We start from the raw sequence: 21298 nt of genomic DNA, 5'->3' as shown, positions 1-21298 counted from the left end.
ATGTTCTCTGACTTGCAGTGAGCTCAGTGTGGTGGGTGAAAAGCTCTTGTCATAGGACCCTAAGGGGGAACTGACTTGTTCAGCCAGGAACAAAGGACCTCCGGGAGGAACAGCACCTTTCAGAGCATGAAATGAACCACCTTCCCACCAAGATCTCAATTTGGGGAACCTTCTTTTTTGTACCTCTGTATTAATAATAATGATGATAATATTGAGAGACCTAACTAGAAGCTATCAAAATGATCGTCTGTGACCTTGGGGAGAACGTTTTCTGTTGAGTGGTGGGTACCAAAGCCAGATTTAAAGGGATTGGGAGGGGTAAGGAAAAGTAAGTGGAAAAAAGGAGTACAGATTTCTTTTTCTAGAAGTTTGACTCTGAAAGGGAAGATAGTGATGGAATAATACTACAGGGAAAAAGAAGGACTTTTAGGGGGAAGAGATAGGGAGAGATTTGGGCATGTTTGTAGTCAGCAGGGAAGGAACCAGAGGATAAGGGGAGGTAAAAAACCAAACTGGGGAGAAGGAGGGATGATTGAATGAATGGGATCCTGGAGGAGATGAAATCTCACCTCCTATACTTACTAGTTGTGTTGTTCTGGGCCAGTCACTCTCTCACTGCCTCAGTTTCCTCATCTGCAAAATAATGACGTGGACAAGGCTTAATGACCTCTAAAGTCTTTTCCAGCTTTAAAACTATGTTCCTATGTATCTAATAAATGCCATGAGAGGTACGAAGTATTGGTGAAGGCATAGAAGAAAGACTAGTATCCTTTTCTAAGCTTCCATCTGCTCATCTTATATAAATAGATCATATATTCAAGCATGTGTATGTATATATTCACATATGTACATGTATACATACATACACATGTTTATATATGCATATATATACACACATATGCAAAACATACTTGACACTGCTTCCTTACAGAATTGTTACCAAAATTAAATCATATAATATGTGTGAACATTTTCTTCAAATTTCCTCTAAGGTCCCTTTCAGCTCTAAATCTATGAAACTAATCTAGCCTCCCCTCTGGGCTATTTCCCAGCTTGCACTCATTCTCACAGGTTGAGTCCCCAAATGGTAGCTTCTAGTGGTCACCCTGAGGAGTTGTGCTTCTAGAACTGAAGTTCTTGAGCCCCTACTGGTGTGCTTCTTATCAACAATCAGTCAGTTAATTCAGCTAGCTTTTAGAAAAGGCTGTATAAGAACAGTTGATACAAAACATTGTCCCCAAAAGCCTAGTATGCACACTTCTAAATATGTACACAAAGTCCATGGGGGGAAGAGAAATGGGCACAAACATAGAGTACATTGGTAGTCAGGTACATGTATAGAAATCACATGTGGCAAAGGAGAACCTTCTAACTCCTGGCCCTAGCCATAATTTTCTCTCGGTGTATTCCTTCCATAGCTTCTCTCTACTAGGTTCTAGAAGCCTATGACTCTAGATTCAGTAGCCTTTGCTTGAAGGATCATGCCTCCTGAAGCTGTTATCATCCTTCAATTACTGCCTTTACACAGTCACATGCCTTAATGTATGTCTCTGTTCCTGATACAGAGAATTCCTCTGCCATCAGCTCCTGAAACACTAGTAGATACTGCTACTACCACCATACTCGTAAAAGTCATACATTTTCTGCCTAGACAATGCCATCTCAATCAGGAAAGCAAGAATACAAAAAAAGATGGAGACAGCCATATATTCATAGACCCACAGGAGCCAGGTGGGAGATTAGGCAGCCCCCATTCTTCCACCCAGTTCTCTGAATGCAGCTCAAAATCAGTCCTCATGTTTTCAAGTCAAAAGAAGAGAGGGGGAGAGGGGATGGAAGGAAGGGGCGTCGCTCTTTTTGTATATCCACTAAGCAACAGCTCAGCAGCCTGTTAGAGAACTCTTCAAATCCCTGGGTTTCTCCTTTGACTCAGCAGTCGATAGAGGAATCTTCGTCGACAGCCAGTACAAGCCCACATGTCAAGCCTGGTATAAGGAGCCTCCGCAAGTTTCAAGTGGACCTAGAGCCAGGCAAGGGACTATCCTTGTAGAACCCATTGTAGAATCAGAGCATGCTCTGTGTCTAGTACTCACATATACTTGCTGCTGGCATCCCTTTATATACTGAATACTTTCTATTCCGCAGGCCTTTCTTTGCCTATGGAACTCCCATCAACTCTAATCAATGTACTCTGTAAAGGGGAGAGAAAGGAGGCTTTTATCCACAGGAGGTCTACTAAAATAAGACCCTTCTGCTGACCTTGAACATTTTAGGCATTCTTTGAAAAATGAGCTTTTTACTAATAGAAACATCGTAGCTCAAACTGAGAGTGATGGATCTGCAGTCAAAAACCCTAAGTACAGATCTTAGCTCTTTAATCTCTTATCTGTGTGATTTTTCCCAAGCCATTTAATCTTCCTGAGACTCAGTTTCTTAATTTGTAAAATGAGAGGGATGTACTTAATGGCCTAAATTAAGGTCCCTTCCACTCTGATATTCTGCATTTCACTTCTAGCCACCCACCAGGACACAAAGCTAGCAAAGACATTTCACCTGCCCTCAAAAGTCTTGCAGTTTATTAAAGGGATGTGATGGTGTGGGAGAGTGCTGAACTTTTCCATCAGGATAGACCAGAGTTCAAATCCTCCCTTAAATTCTTACCAGCTATGTAACCCTAGGTAAGTCACTTCACCTCTGTTTGCCTCAGTTTCCTTATCTGGAAAATGGGGAGAATAATAGCTCCTACCTTCCCAGGGCTGCTATGAGGACCCAGTGAGATAATATTTGTAAAGCACTTTGCACACCTTAAGTTGCTATATAAATGCTTATCATCATTATCATTAGTTATGTGATCATTGGCAAGTCCTTTAACCTCTGTCCAACTCGATTTCTTCATCTGTAAAATATCTCCTAGGGCTCTTGGTAGGATCCAATGAAAATAACGTGTGTTAAGTAGTACTTGCAACCTTAAGATGCTGTGTAAGTGCTAACTATTGCTGCTGTCCTTGTCAACACCAGTAAGTCAAGCAAAACATGATAGGGATAAAGTAGAAGTCAAGGGACTCCGGGAATATTTGAGGAGACAGAAATTATTTTCAGTTGGGGGAGTTATCGGAGAGGGACTTCCTGGAAGACCTGGCTTGGGCCTTGTAGAAAGAGAAGGATGTCAGCCAGTGGTATAGTAAATGTAGATTTGTGGACTGGGGTGCAGGGGGGAGATGTTCAAGTCCTTTATGAATCTCTTCTGGCCCCCTGTGTCACCTTTACAGGAGCCAGCAATGATCCAAGCAGGGCCAAAAGAGGACAGACCTCCCCCTTCTCTCCTGGGAATGTTGGTTGATTTGGAGGCCAGGTGCATTAAATTTATTTTCAGGTGTAACGGATGCCTTTTTATGTCTGCCATAAGACTAGCAATAAATCAATAAACATTTGTTATGTGCCTACTATATGCCAGGCACTGTGCTAAGGGCTAGAGATATAAAAAGAGGAAAAAACAGTCCCTCCAAGCATCTGAGCAGCCAACACGTCTGAAGAGGGCATTTGAAAGTACTTCGATTTAAATATCCCAGGCTGGAGAAATGATCCCACGTCATTAATGATGTTAAATGACTAAAGCTCCATCCAAGGGAGAGGAAGGAAACTGGCCAGTGCTGGCAATTGGGCCAAACCGAGTATGGAACATGTCAGGGATGGAGAAACACTTGGCGGTCTGTTTTGCCAGTAGGAGGCTTGATTGTTTGATCTTATGAAAGAATAAGACGGAGTCAGAGAGGTAGAGAACAAGTAATCGGTCATAACTCATGGGTTTATAATAATTTAAAATCTGAAAAAGACTTTCTGCATTATCTCAGAAAAACTTTTGGCGTGCACTTCGTATTTCACTTCTTTTGATAATTTTAATAAATGCTTGTGAATTTGACAATATCCCTTAACTTAAATGACAAGCGTTCTATTTAATTTGACCAGTTCTACCTCCTTTTCCTACAAGAGAAGTCAGGATGTTTGACAGGCCACATTTTCTGGCAGAACCTAGAGGTGGCCTGGGGACAGAATCCCGCTGCTGGCACCAACTTACTAGTTTTAGCACAGAGAGAACCTTGAGCCTCTGGGGGTCTCCTCACAAGCCCAGCCCTATCACTGGCCCTTCACCCTACCCAACAACAACCAGCGGACTGGAGAAACATTTCTGTCTTCCTCTCCCATCTCCCCTAGTCCAATTAGTCATTTAAGCAGCTGGCAGCCTTGCTGCAGGAAAACAACTGCTTCAGGCTCCTTTATGATCAGGCTTGTTTGACCTCACTTCCTTCAGAAGATACCACAGCCCTTAAAAGGAAGGACATGAGCATTTATTAAGTTTATTCTGGACACTGTGCTAAGCACTATACATAATAATGTGTATTTGATCTCATTTGATCCTCACAACAATCCTGAGAAGTGCTATTAGGTTGAGTGACTTGCCCAGGGTCACACACCTAGGAAGTAACTGAGGCTGGATTTAAACTCAAGTGTTCCTGACTCCAAACCCAGGGCTCTGTCCTCTGTACCACCTAGCTGCTTGTGTATGTGTTTGTCTTTCTTTTGCCGCAGAAGACTATACCATCAGAGAAATGATGACATGACTTGCGCTTGACTTTTTTTTGACGGAGGGAGGGCTGTGCAGGTCACCAGCCTCACTTCTCTCCAGAGCCATCTGGATCCAGTGACCAGATATTCATCAGGATGACTGGAGATGCCCCAGGATGAGGCAATTGGGGTTAAGTGACTTGCCCAAGGTCACACAGCTAGTGAGTGTCAAGTGTCTGAGGTGAGATTTGAACTCAGGTCCTCCTGACTCCTGCTCTGGTGCTCTGTCCACTGCACCACCTAGCTGCCCCCTGTGCTATCTAGCTAAAATACCAGTAAGGGCCCACAAGACTCCTGATTTTTAAGCAAAGTGAAGAAGCTTATTGGTGTTGTCAAGTTTGTACTTCTAATGGGGGAAAACCACTCGTAAAAAGAAACTGAAAAGGGGAGTTAAGGAATACCCAATGTGAGGGAGTTGGCAAAAAGAGTTGGGAGAGTCTGGAATGCAGTCTGGGGAAGGATGAAAACCCAGCTAGCCCAGGCATCTCCCTTCAAGTGGAGATTCTGGAAGGAGCCAGCCAATCAGAGAAAGAGGCAATAGAAGGAGAAGGTGATTCTAGTGAAGGAGAACCAGGAGTAAAGAGAACTTCCAGGGGGAAAAGAGAAAAGGCTTCTGGGACCTAACAGAGAAACTCAAGAATGTCAGGAGAACAGCCTTCAGAGAAACAGCCATTGGACAGTGGCTTATGGGTCGATTTTTGGCCACAGCACTCATCCTTTCTCAGAAGCTGATTCGCTTTACAACTTTTCTCTGTGGCCCTGACCCACTTTGCTGCAGGGCATTTATTCCGGCAGGGGACCCACTTCTAGCTGAGGGAGGCCCAGAAGAGCTACAATCATCTGCTAAATCACAGAGGACTCTGTGAGCTCAATATGATTCAACAGCACGATGTGGCTGCCAGGAAAGCTAATAGACAAGACTCTGTCTCCCCAGGGCCCCTATCTCCGTGTCTATAAAATGAGATTGGACCAGATGACCTCTTTCAGCTCTAATTCTACAGCCTTTTAATGCAGGTCTTGACCTGATGTATTTGTATTTAATTTTTTAATTTTTAATGTTATTTAATTAATTTATTTAACCTGATGTCTGTGTATTTAATTTTTAAAATTATTTAATTAATTTATTTAACTGATATCTATGTATTTAATTTATAATTATTTTTTAATGTTATTTAATTAATTTAACCTGTCTGTGTATTTAGTTTTTAATTATTTTAATATTGTTTAATTTTTTAAATAATTTAATTCTATTTAATATTTTGATATACTGCTATTTAATGCTTTTGTTACAATATTAATAAGTATAAAATTTTAATATTTTATAGATGGCATACTTTTCATATGATTAATAAATATAAAAATATTTAATATGTTAATAATTACATTTCAATATAATTGATTTCCTTTGCAATCCTCTTCGTTTTATTTTATGCATTTAAAAACTTTGTTCTGAGAAGAGATCCTTAGACCAGAGGCGCCCGTGACACACAAAAAAATGTCTAAGAACTCCTGCTATAAATTCTTCAACCTAACCTTGTAAGGCATGGCCTTAGAACCTGACAGTCTTCTATCACATCAACATCTAATTAAGCTTAGCAAAAAAATTATGGGAGGTACAAACTGGTCTGGGGAGGGAGAATCAAGGCCCCACCCCACTGTCTCTCTCTCTCTTAAAATCCTTGTGGTCTCTTTTGTTTCCAGGCATCAGAAGTGGAGCGCCAGCTCTCCATGCAAGTCCACGCCCTCCGAGAAGACTTCCGAGAGAAAAATTCCTCATCCAACCAACACATCATCCGACTGGAGAGTCTCCAGGCTGAAGTGAGTCTCCCACAGGGAGGGCTTTTTACCAGTTAAACATGTTTCTCTGGTCTCGGGCAATATGGCAGGTCTTTGGGTAGGGATCCTTCTGAATGACGAAGCAAAACCAGTTTTATGAAAATGACCAAACCCATCCTCCAAAGATACCCAAAGTAATGGGGAATGAGTGGGAAGGAAACTCTTGGATTTCATCCTTCTAGCTAGCCACTTATCTAGAGACCAGGCTCTGCCCAGAGAGATGGCTCAGAATGATCATTTGTGGCTTATAATCAGGAAGGTTTTTCTCCTTTAATAATATTCTCCTCCTAAAATTCTGCCTGCAGATCCAGGACACAATATTTTTGTATCCTAGGAAAGATTTGAATATTGCCTTCCCCTCCCTGGACTTAATTGAGGAATTGAGCCCCTTATAATCTATAGTCAATATAATCCATCAATAAGATAATATTTGTAAGAACACGGTGCAGTTTCTGGTACATAGTAGGTACTATATAAATGCTTATTCCCTTACTCCCTTCTTTCTCCCTTTCTTTCCCTCCCTTCAATGGGAAAGTATTTATTAATTTACCTACTATGTGCCAGGTACTGTGCTATATCCTGGGGATACAAAATGAAACTAGCCCTGCCCTCAGGGCACTTACATTCTATTAGAGGAAAGAATATGTGTGCACATAAATATAGTCAAAATAAAACAAGGTAATCAGGGAGAGGGAAAAACCCTGGTAAGCTGGGAAGATTTGGAAAGTTTACATGTATAGGCTTTCAGCGTATCCACAAACATCTACAAGTCATGAAAAGGGGAATTTTCTGGCATCAAAACTGTCTATTTAAAAAAAAAAGAATATTCTGAAATGATTCCTATATGCCCCCGCATGTTGCACATGCCCTAGGAAGCAGCCTCATTTGTGACTGCCTATCAGAAAACTCTCATGAAAACTGGGTAACAATGATTTTCTCCGTCCCTTTTCTGTTCAGTTCTGTTCACATTAATCAAGTGTACAGGAAAGGCCACAATATACCAAGTTCCCCCAAGTCAATAAGCAAGTATTTAGTAAGTATTTACTATGTGTCAAGCATTATGCTAAGTGCTAGGGCTACAAAGAGAGGCAAAAACAGACTCTTCCCTCAGGAAGTTTATATTCTAAAGGAGGGGGAGGGACAAGCTGTAAAAAATTAGGCATATATAAGATATATGTGGAGTAGAAGGAAAACAATTTGAGGATGTAAAGGATAAGCAGCTTGGGGGTGGGGAGAGACTAGAAAAGACCTCTTGGAATAAGTGGGATTGAAACTAAGACTTGAAGGGAGTCAGAAGAATGAAGAAACCCAGCATTCCAGACAAAGGATACAGGCAGAGCCGGGTCCCTAGGTGGTGCAGTAGATAGAGCACCAGTGCAGGAATCAGGAGAACCTGAGTTCAAATCTCACCTCAGACACTTGACCTTGGGCAAGTCACTTAACCCCATTGCCTCATCCTGGGTCATCTCCAGTCATCTTGATGCATATCTGGTCCCTGGATTCGGATGGCTCTGGAGAAGTGAGGCTGGTGACCTGCACAGCCCTCTCTCACTCAAAACATAGTTAAGTGCAAGTCATGTCATCATTTCTCTGATGGCATGGTCTTCTGCGGCAAAAGAAGGACAAACGTACAGGCAGTGCAAAGGCATGGAGAAAGGAAATGAAGCAGTATGTTCAAGGAACTGCAGAGAGGCCAGTAATCGGGTATGTAGAGTATATGGGAAAGAGTAAGTTGTTAAAAAAAAAACCAAATAAACCTAGAAGGAACTTTCAAAAGAAAGGAGTCAAGTTAGGAGAGCTTTAATTCCCAAACGGAGGTATTTCTCTTTTAACCTAGAGGTGATAGGGAGCCACCGGAGCTCATAGAACAGAAGGGACATGATGAAAACCTATATTTTGGAAACCTAACTTGGGCAGCGGAGCTGGGGATAGATTTTCATGGGGAGAGACATCAGGCAGACACTATATCCACTTCGTATGTGTCACATAAACTGTAACTGCTTCATGTTGTCTCTCCCATTAGAAGGTAAGCTCCTTCAGGGCAGAGATGTCCTTGAATCTCTAGCACAATACCCGGCACATAGTAGGCACTTAATAGATGTTTTTGCATGATTGATAGATAATTATAAAATAATGAAATTATCAGATCTTGCATGGAAGTGTCTCCTGAGCCAACAGAAGAGTCTTCATTGAAGATTTTCCCCTTTTTTTCTTCCAATCAAATGGGCAGCTCTCTGAACAGTGATCCTTTTATTTAATGCGTACAAAAAAGAGCTAAGTGTGGTACCAAGGAGAGAGCGCCAGATTTGGAACCCAAGGACCTGAATTCAAATCCTGAGTCAACCGCATGTTTTGTAACCTTGAATAAATTATTTCATCTTTCTGGGGCTCAGTTTACTCACCTGTAAAAGGAAAGGGTTGGATTCAGTGACCTTCGAGCTCCTAGCTCAAAATCGATGCCAATGTGGGTGATAACTTTGCATTATTGGGGAGAAGAGGGAGAGAGAGAGAGTTGGTGTGACCTTCTACTTTCCCTCAGCTCTGACAGTGGGGTTGAGGCTTCCTAAGGGAAGGATTATTGGAGCTGGCCCCCAAAGAAGCCCCTTAATGTACAGTGGAATGAACACTGGATTTTCTAGTTTCAGATCCCAACTCTGCCACTCACAGCCTTGGGCAAATCATGTCACTTTCCTAGGCCTCAGTTTCCTTCTCTGTAAAATGAGGCAGTTGGACTTAGCTCCAGAGGTGTGATCCAGAGTGCTCCTCCCCTTTTGAGAATGGCTTGAAGGTGGGGTTTTTTCTCCCCTAAGGTCTGTCAAACTCGTCTTTTTTCTTCTTTTTCCTCTCATCCTCTTCCTTCCTCCTTTCCCCCCTTCCCATGGTCCCAAGCAGCAGGTACTTGAAGTAAGTAGAGTTTTTCTCTCGGGATTTCACACGCCCATCTGTGATCATCTGTGTGCATGCCTGGTGCTCAAGCTGCTTCTGGGTCCTTCTGCCTTCAGAGCCCCCCATCCTCCTGCTCCCCCCTTCCTCCTCCTCCTTCTCCCGCTTTCTCGGGCCTCTCATTGGGCAAGGTCATTCTCAGGGAATCTCATGACTGGGTTTGATCCCATTTCTAGGGTTCAAGGTGAGGGACTCGAGTGCTTCGTGCGTGCTGTTTCTTTCATCTCCATCACATTCAACTCTCAAGGCCATGGTGCTGGGCTAATTATTTTGTCTTTGTAAAGCCAAATTTCATTTTACTACCATTGTGACCTTGGGTAAGTTGTTCCACCTCTCCAGGTGTTTCCTCACCTGTAAACTGAGGCAGTTGGAGCAGATTACTTCTCTAAGGTCCTTTCTGGCTCTAAACATAGGAACCTATGATCATACCATGTACTAGACTTGGAGTCAGGAAGACCCAAGTTCAAAGCCTGTCCCAGATGCTTCTCAGCTGAGTGACCCTGGGCAAGTCACTTCCCCTGCTCTAGTTTTCAGTTTTCTCACCTGTGAAATGAAAGGATTCAATTCAATGGCCTTTAAGGTTTCTTCTTGTTGTTCAGTCATATCCAACTCTTCATGACCCCTTTGGGAGTTTTCTTGGCAAAGATACTGGAGTGATTTGCCATTTCCTTCTCCACTTCATTTCACAGATGAGGAAACTGAGGCACACAGGGTGAAGTGACTTGCCCAGGGTCACACAGCTCATAAAGTGCCTGAGGCTGGATTTGAGTTCCGGAAGATAAGTCCTGATGACTAAAGGCTTTGTGCTTTGTGCACTATTTATAACCCCTAGCTGCCTAAGGTCTCAGCTAGCTCAAAATCTATGATCCCTTAACCTCAAGGAAAACCCCAGCTTACTCAGTATGTGACCAAGTCACAAGTCTCTTTCTCTGGGTCTCAGTTTCTCCCTCAGTAAAATGAGCATGTTAGACTAGCTATTCCTTTAAAATCTCTTTATAGGAACTTTATAGGGCAGTTGGTGGTGCAGTGAGTAGAGTGCCAGCTCTGGAATCAGAAGGACCCAAGTTCAAATCTGACCTCAGACTCTTACTAACTATGTGACCCTGAACAAGTCATTCAACACTATTTACCTCAGTTTCCTCATTTGCAAGAAGAGCTAGAGAAGGAAATGGACAACTTCGGCATCTTTGCCAAGAAAACCCCCAATGGGGTCACAGAGAGTCAGGCACAATTGAAACAACCAAACAATATAAAGTCTCTTCTGGCTTTCAAGTTATGATTCTCTTTAAGCTATTTCATAGGTTTGGGGGTGGCTAGGAATCATTTTACCTGATGGGGCACTGGCTGGGACATGGGAAATCAAGATGATCCATGAGAGAAAAATTTCAAAAGGGCAGGAGGGTATTTCAATGATGACCCACTCAAAGAAGAATGTTCTTCATACAGGCAGCCTTGCCCTCCATCCATGTGTGGAATAGTGGCTTCATTCATGAAAGGGACTGAGGCCACCGACCTGCACATGCACTCCAGAGACGTGATTCCTTTGTATACAGTATTCCTTTGTTGGTGCCAGATACCTGATCTCCTTGTGCTGAGGTCACATGTTTCTCTTTCCTAGGACATCAGCTGGGGAGCAGGATCGTAATGCTATATTCAGGGGTGCAGGAAAGGAACTGAAAGTAAAGGGAAGGATGCTTCTGGGAGGGCTTCAAGTCCTTAAAAGCTCAGGTTAAAATCTCCCTCTGGAAAAATTACACAATCAAACCATAAGACATTACATGTTGCCTAAAGTAGGAGATCTCTGAAAGCCACAAGAAATTAGGAGAAGCATGTAAGGTTGGAGTACATCTCGCCTAGAGTCCAGAGAGCATTAATGTTCTAGCTAAAGCAGTGGGTTCCCCACCCCTGGGTTAGAATCTAGACAACTGGCAGAAAGGACATCTCTGTAAGGTTGGAGGAGTGGATGTACCAGCATCCCTGTGGGTCATATCTGGGGAGAAGTTTGTTGGAAGGGCCAGGTTAATCCCCAGAAGAGCCACTAGGAAGCTGGAGGGTCCAGAGGAGTTGGAGGGCCAGATATCTAAGTAGAGAGCAGCTGAGACCCTGGAAAGAGCCTTAAGAAAACCAGTCTGCCTCTGCCACTTGAACATTCAACCCCAAGCTTTAAGGCAGTTCACCGACCTCCCCTCACCTGTCCCCAGCCAGAATGTCCATGGGACAGAATGGTCTGGCCACCATCTTTCAGTTTCTACCCCCCACCAATGCCTTCCTCCAGTCAGAGCCCCAGAAATTAATCTGTCTAGACTGGCTTGGGCAGGGATGGAGAGGGGGTTTGGGATTCTGACCAGTAGAAAGAAGTTGCATTCTAGAGAGTGTCTGGGAGCTTCTCCAACCTGGCACCTGGAGAAGGAAGGAAGTGCCCATCAGCCCAGCTTGGGGTCTCTCTTTGGAGCAGTCTGGGACCAGGGCAGAGCTGCAAGGCAAGGAAAGATGAAATCATGCCTGGCCTTATCTTTAGAAATTCCCAAGCACTCTGGCCTTCCCCGCCTTGCTTTTGCCTGGCAACCTGCATTCCAGCTTGCTAGGAGCTCAACTCCCACCTTCCACGCCAAGTTTCATCAAGGGAGGGGTTTCCTTTCCAGCCTGGAGTTGCCTGGTTGTTTCTCTTCCAGGTACAGACACACACAACCTGGTACAGGCAGATACAGGCACAAACAGTTGGGTTCATGTCTGGAGTCTCTTCTTTCCCACCCATTGGCCTGGGCATTACCCCAAAGCACCCATACGTGCACGCGCTTGCATACACCCAGACACACACACACACACACACACACACACACACACACACGCCATGTGATTCTCTGTCCTTTCAGATCAAGATGCTGTCAGATCGGAAGCGAGAGCTGGAACATCGTCTCAGCGCCACCATGGAGGAGAATGATCTACTCCAAGGGACGGTGGAAGAGCTACAGGACCGGGTCCTAATCCTGGAGAGGCAGAGTCACGACAAGGACCTCCAGGTGAGAGGAGCAGAAAGGGGCTAATATTTGAGCCTCAGCACCTGGGGAAGGGAGCACTTAGCTGCTGTAGGGAAATGAGAGCTAAGCGGCCTGGTGTAGTGGAAGGAAACAGCCTTGGAGTCTAGGAGATTCTGGTTCTAGGCCTGTCTCTGACATGTTCTACTAGGTGACCCATGGGTCTTAGACCCTGGGCCTCCATTTTCTCAACTGCAGAATGAGGGGATGTCAAAGTACTTATAGTGCTGGACTTGGAGTGAGTCAGGAAGCCATGGTGGGCATATCACTTATCTTCCCTGGGCTTCCATTTTCTAATCTATAAAATGAGGGGGTATTGTAGTGGTCAGAGTGCTGAACTTGGAGTCTGAAAGGCCTGAGTTTGACTCCTACCTCCAACAATTACTAGCTGTGTGACCTTAGGCAAGTCACTTAACCTCAGTCTATCTCAGTTTTCTCATGTATAAAATGAGGGAGGGGAGTGGGTTGGACTTCTAAGGTCTCTTCCAGCTCTAAACCAATTATCTTAGACCTAGACTGTCTCTGAGATCCCTGCAGTTCTAAATATATACTTATGCACCTTTTAGTCCCTGAGGCAATTCTCTAAGATGGAGGTTCATCATCTTTTTTGCAACCTGGACAACTAAGGTAGTCTGGTGAAAACTGTAGACCCCTTCTCAGAACAGTGCTTTTAAATGCACAAAATAAGATACAGACCATTACCAAGGAAACCAATTATGTTGAAATGTAGTTATCAAAATATTTTTTTTTAAACCAAGTCTTTGAACCACAGCCCTAAGTCTAAATAATGGGCAAGTTACCAATTTGTATGAGAAGAGACACGTTCCATAATGGGAATTTCCCACACAAGTTAAACTGCAAGTTCAGACCCCCAGAAATGACCAGAAAAGAAGGGAAGGTACAGGAGACAGGAAGAGAAAGAGAGGGAGACCAGTGCCTCTCCAGGTGATGCAGGGAAGTGTGGACGGGTCCTCCTTGGCCCTGTGACCAGACCAGTCCCTGGGGAGCAGGAGCAGTCTCCACAAACCCTCCACTTCCTTAGCCAAGCCACTCTCCCCCGCCCTCCCCATGGTCCCTGGGCCAATGGCCTGGTTACATGGAGTTATGGGGAGGAAACTCTTGGGGCCAGAATGCCATGCATGAAATTCCATCCTCCCCAAGCTGATGGAGCTTACCTAAAGGCTAGATGGAAGCTGCAGGCCTCTCTGGGGGCACCACACTCTCTATTGATACTTTCCAGAGACTGCCAGGCTATTGGCCTTGGTTATTAATGGAGCCAACCATCAAGCATGATAAAAAATTAACTTATCCTACCCCCATCCCTCACCCCAGCTCAGAAGAAATATGGTACAGTGGAAAGGTTCTGGAATCAGAAGGCCTGGGTTCAAGTCCCTCTGTTGACACAGCCTCCATAACTTTGAACAGATTATACGTCTCTGGGCCTCAGTTTCGTCATCTGTAAAATGAACAGATTTGACTAGATGACCCATAAAGCCCCTTCCAGCTCTAGAGAGATGGTCTTCTGTGTGTCCTCGAACAAGCTATTAAACCCTTCTGGGCCCCAGTTTCCCCATCTGTAAAGTGAGCAGTTTGGACGAGCTGACCCATAAAGACTCCTTCTGACTCTAGATAGATGATCTTCTGTGTGACTTTGGGCAGGTCACTTAACTTTTCTGGGTTTCACTTTCCCCATCATGGCCTCTAAAGTCTCTTCTGCCTCTAGCTCATGGTGGTCTGATCCCTGCCCATTTTCTAGAATGAAATCAGAATCAGAGTTTGGAGCCAATTAAGAGGCTGAGTGTGGAGTCAGGCGATGGGTTCAAAACCCATCTCTTACACTCACCAGCTATGTAACAGGCCTCAGTTCCCTCGTCAATAAAAAGAGGGGGTTGGAATCAGTGATCCCTGAAGTCTCTTCCAACCCCAAATCTGGGACCTTGTGATTGTATGCTCCTAAGTGTGCCTACCTCCCACAGTAGCTAGAGCTTCCATTCACCTTTTGTCTGTATCCTCAGACTTCTAGGAAAGGTGTAAAATCGTGCCCATGTGTCTTACATTCAGGAGATGCCCAAACTACAGATCAATCAACCAGTATTTAGAAAATGTTTTATTAATATTTTCCATTTTCCTATCACCTTCATTTCCAAATATAGCTCTCCCCACTCCCCATATCCAGAGAGCCATCTCCAGAACAAAGAATTTTTAAAGAGATAAAAAAAGCAGGTCAACCAAACTATCCATCAAGCAAGCATGATAGTATATGTAGCATTCCACACCCATAGTCCCCTACCTCTGCAAAGAAGGAAAACACATTTTCTCATCACTTCTTATGTCAAGCATCGTTATTATCATGCCATTCATCACTCATCAAGCTTTTATTAAAGACCTAGATATGAGCCAGTACAAGAAGGCTATATTCTATTTTAGATATATACACATATATATATAGAAAGAGAGAGCTATACACACACACACACACACACACACACACACACACACACACACACACACACACACACACATGGGACCATCTAGGTGGTGCAGTAGATAGGTTGCCAAGCCTGTAGACAAAAAGACTCATCTTACTGAATTCAAATCTGCCCTCACACACTTCTTAGCTATGTGACCCTGGGCAAGTCTCTTAACCCTATTTGCCTCAGTTTCCTCATCTGTAAAATGAGCTGGAGAAGGAAATGGCAAACCACTCTAGTATCTCTGCCAAGAAAACCCCAATGGGGTCATGGAGAGTCAGACCCGACTGAAACGACTGAACAGCAACGAAGACACAAATACATACATGCATGCATGTGTGTGTGTGTGTGTGTGTGTGTGTATGAATACAAAATTGATGCAAATAAGGAAATTTGGGGAGAGATAGCACCAGAAGCTGGGGGATAGGAATCAGAAGAGTCTTCAAGTGCAAGGCGATTTGTGAGCTGACCTTTGGAGGGACAGGATGAGTCTAGGGTCAGAAGATCTGATGACCAGTGACCCTGCTCTGACTGGAGCAGTCGTTCAGGGAAGTTGGTAGCAAGAGTCCTGAGGATGAGGATGAGGATGGTGACCCTGAGTCTCAGAACAGAGTTCCACTACTTTATTAGCACAAACCCCTAAGCTGCCAGTCTAACATGACTAGTTACTAATATAGTGTCACTGATTCAAACTTCATGACATTCCCCCAGCTGGGAAAAAGAAGATATTTTCACCATTTTTTTTGTGGTTTGGTTTTTTATCAAGGTGGAATAAGAAGTCTAGAGAGGGCAGCAGTTTGTCCAAGGTCCCAGAGCGAATGGCAAGTCTTGCGCTAGAATGATTATAATTGAGCATTATATAACTCTTCCAAGTTTACAAAATGATTTGCAGGCATTATTTCATTGGAGCCCTGTAACAACTTTGCAAGGTAGGTCCTGTAGGGATTGTTATCCCCATTTTACAGGTGAAAAAACTGAGGTCAAGAAGTTAAGTGACTGCAGAACATTTGGATAAGGGCTTTTACAGGAAACCAAACCAGCCATCTACTTTCTTGGCTATTTGTTGTTGTTGTTGTTCAGAGAGCCTGACATTAAAGAAGAGGTATAAATTTGCTAAAGAAATAGAAATAAATAAATAAATGAGTGGATAGATAAATAAATAAAAGTTAAATGACTCATCCAAGGTCACAAAGCTAATATGCAGCAGAGGTGAAATTTGAACTCGAAACCTCCCAACTCTAAGTCTACCACTTTAATCAGTACATTATAGGTCTCTATTTTTAATTAGATCTTCCATGGTTATATTTATTTCATTCCCAAATAGATCTCTGCCCGCTCCTTTGCTCAAGCATGCCACCTTTTGTAACAGAACTTTTTAAAAGGCAGGGGGTGGGAGGAATTGGCACAAAACCAATTAATGCAACAACTCTTTGATAGTGTATACAATATTTCACATTCATAGTCCCCTCAGCTCTTCAAAGAAGGGAGAAAAATACATTTTATCAACTTTTCTTGGTCTTTATATTGCAATTCATTTTTGTCTCGTTCTGTCCATGTTCATTGCTATGGCTGCTAGTTTTATTATCCTTATTCTTTTTAGTCATCATTTTCTTAGTTCTTTCTTCACTTTGCATCAGTTTTAAGTCTGCCCAGGCTTCTGTGAATTCTTCATAGTCATCATTTTTTTAATTTAATTAATTTATTTGTTTTCAGTTTTCAACAATCACTTCTATAAGTTTTAAATTTTCTCTCCCTCCTTTCTTCCTCCTTCCCTGAGATGGCCTACAATTTTATATGAGTTCTACACATACATTCTTATTAAATACATTTTCACCTTAGTCATGTTGCATGGAAGAATTAAAATGAATGGGAGAAACCATAAAAAAAAAAAAACACAATACAAGAGAAAATGTCTGCTTCATTCTGCGATCCAGTTCCATAGTTCTGTCTCTGAATGTGGAAGTCGTTTTGTCTCAAGAATCCATTAGGAATTTTTAAAGTCTTTGCATTTCACTGAAGTACTACATCTACCAGAAAAATTTCTCACACACTGTAGTTATTGCTGTGTACAAAGTTGTCCTGGTCCTGCTTCTTTCACTCAGCATCAGTTCATATAAGTCCTTATAGACCTCTCTAAAGTCTTCCTCTTCATCATTTCTTATAGCACAAGAGTATTCCATTACATTCATATACCACAACTTGTTCAACCATTCCCCAATTGATGGGCATCGCTTCCATTTCCAGTTCTTGGCCACCACAAAAAGAGTTGCCATAAATATTTTTGTATATGTAATACCTTTTCCCATTTTAATAATCTCTTTGGGATACAGCCCTAGAAGCAACATTAGTGGATCAAAGGATATGCACATTTTTGTAGCCCTTTGGACATAGTTCCAAGTTGCTCTCCAGAATGGTTGAATCAGCTCACAGCTCCACCAACAATGAATTAGTGTTCCAACTCTCCCACATATTCTCCAACATTTATCATCTTCCTGCTTTGTCACATTAGCCAGTCTGATAGGTGTGAAATAGTACCTCAGAGTTGTTTTGATTTGCAACTCTCTAATTAATAGTGATTTGGAGCATTTTTTCATGTGACTATAGATAGCTTTAATTCCTCTGAAAGCTGCCTGTTCATATTCTTTGACCATTTATCAATGACTTGTATTCTTATCAATTTGACTCAGTTCTCTATATATTTTAGAAATGAAACCTTTATCAGAGACACTGGTTATAAAAAAATTCTTTCCCAGTTTTCTGCTTCCCTCCTAATCTTGGTTGCATTGGCTTTGTTTGTGCAAAAACTTTTCAGCTTAATGTAATCAAAATTATCCATTTTGCCCTTCATAATGTTCTCTATCTCTTGGTTGGTCATAAATTTCTCCATTCTCACATAGTTATCATTTCTTACAACCTAGTAATATTCCATGACTTTCATATGTCACAATTTGTTTAGCCATTCCCTGATCAATGAGCATCTATTTTATTTCTAGTGCTTGGCTATAAATACTTGATTTCTCTCTTTTTAAATTTTTTATTAATATCTTTCATTTTTACATCATCAAAATTCCCAGCATATTCCTCTTGCTCCCAGAAAACTGAGGACAGCTAGGTGACACAGTGGAGAGAGTGTCAGACCTAGAGTCAGGAAGTCTCATCTTCCTGAGTTTAGATCTGGCCTCAGACACTGTGTGACCCTGAGTAAGTTACTTAACTTGGTTTGCCTCAGTTTTCCCATCTGTAAAATGAGCTGGAGAAGGAAATGGCAAATAATTCTCATATCTTTGCCAAGAAAACCCCATGAAGAGTCAGACAACTGAACAACAACAAATCGGTTCCCATTATAACACCCAAGTAGTGGTCATCCAGTCCCTGCATGAAGACCTCAAAGGACGGGAAGCTCAGTGCCTCTCAAGACAGATCTGATTGGTGGGAAGTATTTCCTGACCTCCAGCCTCAGTTACATTCTTTGCAACTTTCACCTACTCTCCCTCACACCTGTATCTTCCATTGGACCTCACTTCCCTCCTCTGTAAAATGAGGGAGCTGAACTAATTGGCCAATAAATTTTCTCCCAACTCTGAATCTTTGATCTGCCCTCAAGGGCCAAACAGAACAAGTCTATTCTCCTACATGATAATTCTTCAAATACTTGAATGTATATTGTCCTTCCCATCTCTCTACCCCATCTTCAACTGATTTTCACATGGCGTGTTCTTGAGGTCTTTCATCAGTCTATTTGACCTCCTATGGATTCGTTCCATCCTATCAATATGGGACCCAGTGAGGCTGCCCAGTGGCAGACTGCCTGCCTGTTGTCCATGGGCCTCCTTAGCCAAGTCTGGAGGGGCTCATCCTCAAGGGGTTAGCTTGAATCCATTATTTCCTGAAGACTGTCATCCATGGCATATATAATGGGGTGTACCCTCCATCAATGGAGAGAGGACCCACCCTGAGAAAACTGTGACACCTGGAAGTGCTGAAATATCAAGGGTGCTACAGATACACAAAGTGCATCAATTATAGAACAAGGAACCTGAATATGCCCAGTTCTAGACCTGGAAGATTCAAGGAACATGGGGAATTCCAGGTATAAAAACTCCCACCATCAATGCAGAGTGAAAACTCCCCTGGGGCTTCAGGTCTTTACTCATATCAATAGCAGAGGACAGCATTTTAGATTTGAATCAGGAAGACATGGATTCTGGGTTCCAATTTTCCTCAAATACTTCCTAGCTCTGTAGCCCTGAGAAAATCATTGAGGCTCACTCACCAGGCCTTAGTCTCATCATCCATAAAATGAGGAGGTTGGATTTCATGGCCTCTAAGGTCACTTCTAATTCAGTGCTTCTGCTTGCTGTCTTCTCACACTTCTCTCTCCCACCAGTCAATCCCTCCAAGGATTTCCATTTTGAGCATGTGCCCATGCCAAGCAAGGCTTCACTGCTGACTCCCCTTCCTTTGCCACTGTCCCCTCACCTGGATACCTTCTCCTTCCCATCCCTCTGTTTCTTTTTGCTTGATTTGTAACCACACATTGCTTGAATGAATTATTCACCTGTGTCACACACATATATACTTACACATACACATACATAACATACATATAAAATATATGTATTGGTATGTATATATATTTACACACGTAAACCCATATATCACATATCTGGTATACCTATATATATAATGTGAGGATGTTTATATGTAGTATTAAAATATCATTGTATGTTAAAATATTATATATATTTATATTATATATCAAATTTATTATATATGATATTTATAATTATATATTACATTAATTAAATATTACATATAAATATTATATATTTGTATCCATATTAAAATATTCTACACACCAGGGATCAGCAAATTAGAAGATCAGATTTGGCTCAAGGTCATGGTTTGCTAACCCCTGAAATATACAATACACGTAATATATTAATCTATGTATGTGTATGTATATGTTTATGTATGTATACATGTGTGTGCGTATAAATGCATGTACACATATACATACACATATGTATATTTTATGTGTACGTGTATATATGCATGCATATGTGTGTATACATACACACACACACACACACACACACACACACACACACACACACACTGTACTTGGTGGAAGGAAGTGGAGGGTGGAGGGAAGAGCTCTCTCCTTGTAGTCAGAATCTCATATCAGGTGTTTATAAGCTGAATGACGTTGGGTAAACCACTTCCCCTTCTCTGAGGCTCAGGTTCCTCATCTGTAAAATGGGGGTAATACTTGCCCTGTTTGCCTCAAAGCATTACCTTTGTAAACCTTAAAGAACTCTAGAAAAGGAAGTAATTACTGTCCTATTACCCCATTTTGCACAATACGGAAATTTAGGTCCTGGTTTTTTCATTTTTTTTTAGCTTAGGGAGTATTGGGGGAAGGTTGGCTTATAGCCATTGAGTTAGTGAATCATTTCTTGACCCCTAGCTGCTATGGTCTTTTCTCCCTTCACGTCAACATTAATTAATCACCTTCTGGCATGAATGAATAATTGAATTAATTCCTTCCAGGGTGGAAGGCCTTGAGTTTGTCTGCCTTGAACCTCACCTGCTGAGAAAATATGTGGATTTCTCCTGAAAAAAAAACGAGCAAGCATGTGCTGATGCCCCATGCTGCCCACAGGGCTGCTCATTGAGCCTGGGAAATACTTCCCAAGAACATCATTTTTCTCGATTCTTTTTGAAGCACCTCAGAACAGTGACTTGGGGAACCCTCTCAGAGACAGTGGGTACTGCCAGAGCCATTCTGAGGTGGTGACCCTGCTGGGAGCCTTTGGTCATGTGGGGTACCCTTCAAGGTTCCCAGGGTATTAAGGTACTGAATGATGGTCCTGCTGGGTATCCTTGGTCATGTGGGTACACCCTTCAAGGCCTCCTTCCCCCAGGGCACTAGGGCAATTGACTGCTTAGAATTCTCCCCCCATTGCTCAGTCTGGCTTGGAGGGAAGCAAAGCTAACCTGCTACTTTGAGAACTGTCTAAAAGCCCTAGCACTGGGCCTGTGGCTTACCATTTGGACAACACAGCAGGAGGATGGGAGGGGCTGTGGATTGTTCTGAGAAGCCTTAAGGAAAGACATTGAGAAGTTGGAGGGCATCTTGTGGAGTGCAACCAGGATAGTGAAGTGCCACCCCCTCCCCATCTATACCATACCAGGGCCACTTGAAAGAATTAAGGGTATTAGCAGGGAAAAGAGAAGGCTTGGAGGGAACATGAAGGTCACCTCTTAAAGGTCAGAATCATAAAGGAGATGGGCCCAGAGGGCAGAAGGAAGAAGAACAGGGGCAGTTGTTGAAAGGCAGATGTAGATGGAGGCATTTAGTTAGTACTGCCATCAATAAGCATTTAT

General features: G+C 42.7%; 1 protein-coding gene across 2 annotated transcripts in view; it reads left to right on the top strand.

Annotated features, from left to right (window-relative positions):
* Window positions 1–21298, top strand: part of BICDL1 (BICD family like cargo adaptor 1) — a 131468-nt gene that overhangs the window by 64077 nt on the left and 46093 nt on the right. For both annotated transcript variants that reach the window (XM_072600291.1, XM_072600290.1), the window contains exons 3-4: window positions 6325–6441; window positions 12276–12422. In XM_072600291.1, the coding sequence (XP_072456392.1) occupies window positions 6325–6441; window positions 12276–12422 (264 nt within the window). The remainder of the gene's footprint in view (window positions 1–6324; window positions 6442–12275; window positions 12423–21298) is intronic.

Source organism: Notamacropus eugenii, chromosome 4 (assembly GCF_028372415.1).
Source record: "Notamacropus eugenii isolate mMacEug1 chromosome 4, mMacEug1.pri_v2, whole genome shotgun sequence".
NCBI lineage: Eukaryota > Metazoa > Chordata > Mammalia > Diprotodontia > Macropodidae > Notamacropus > Notamacropus eugenii.
This window is presented reverse-complemented; position numbering and strand designations above follow the sequence as displayed.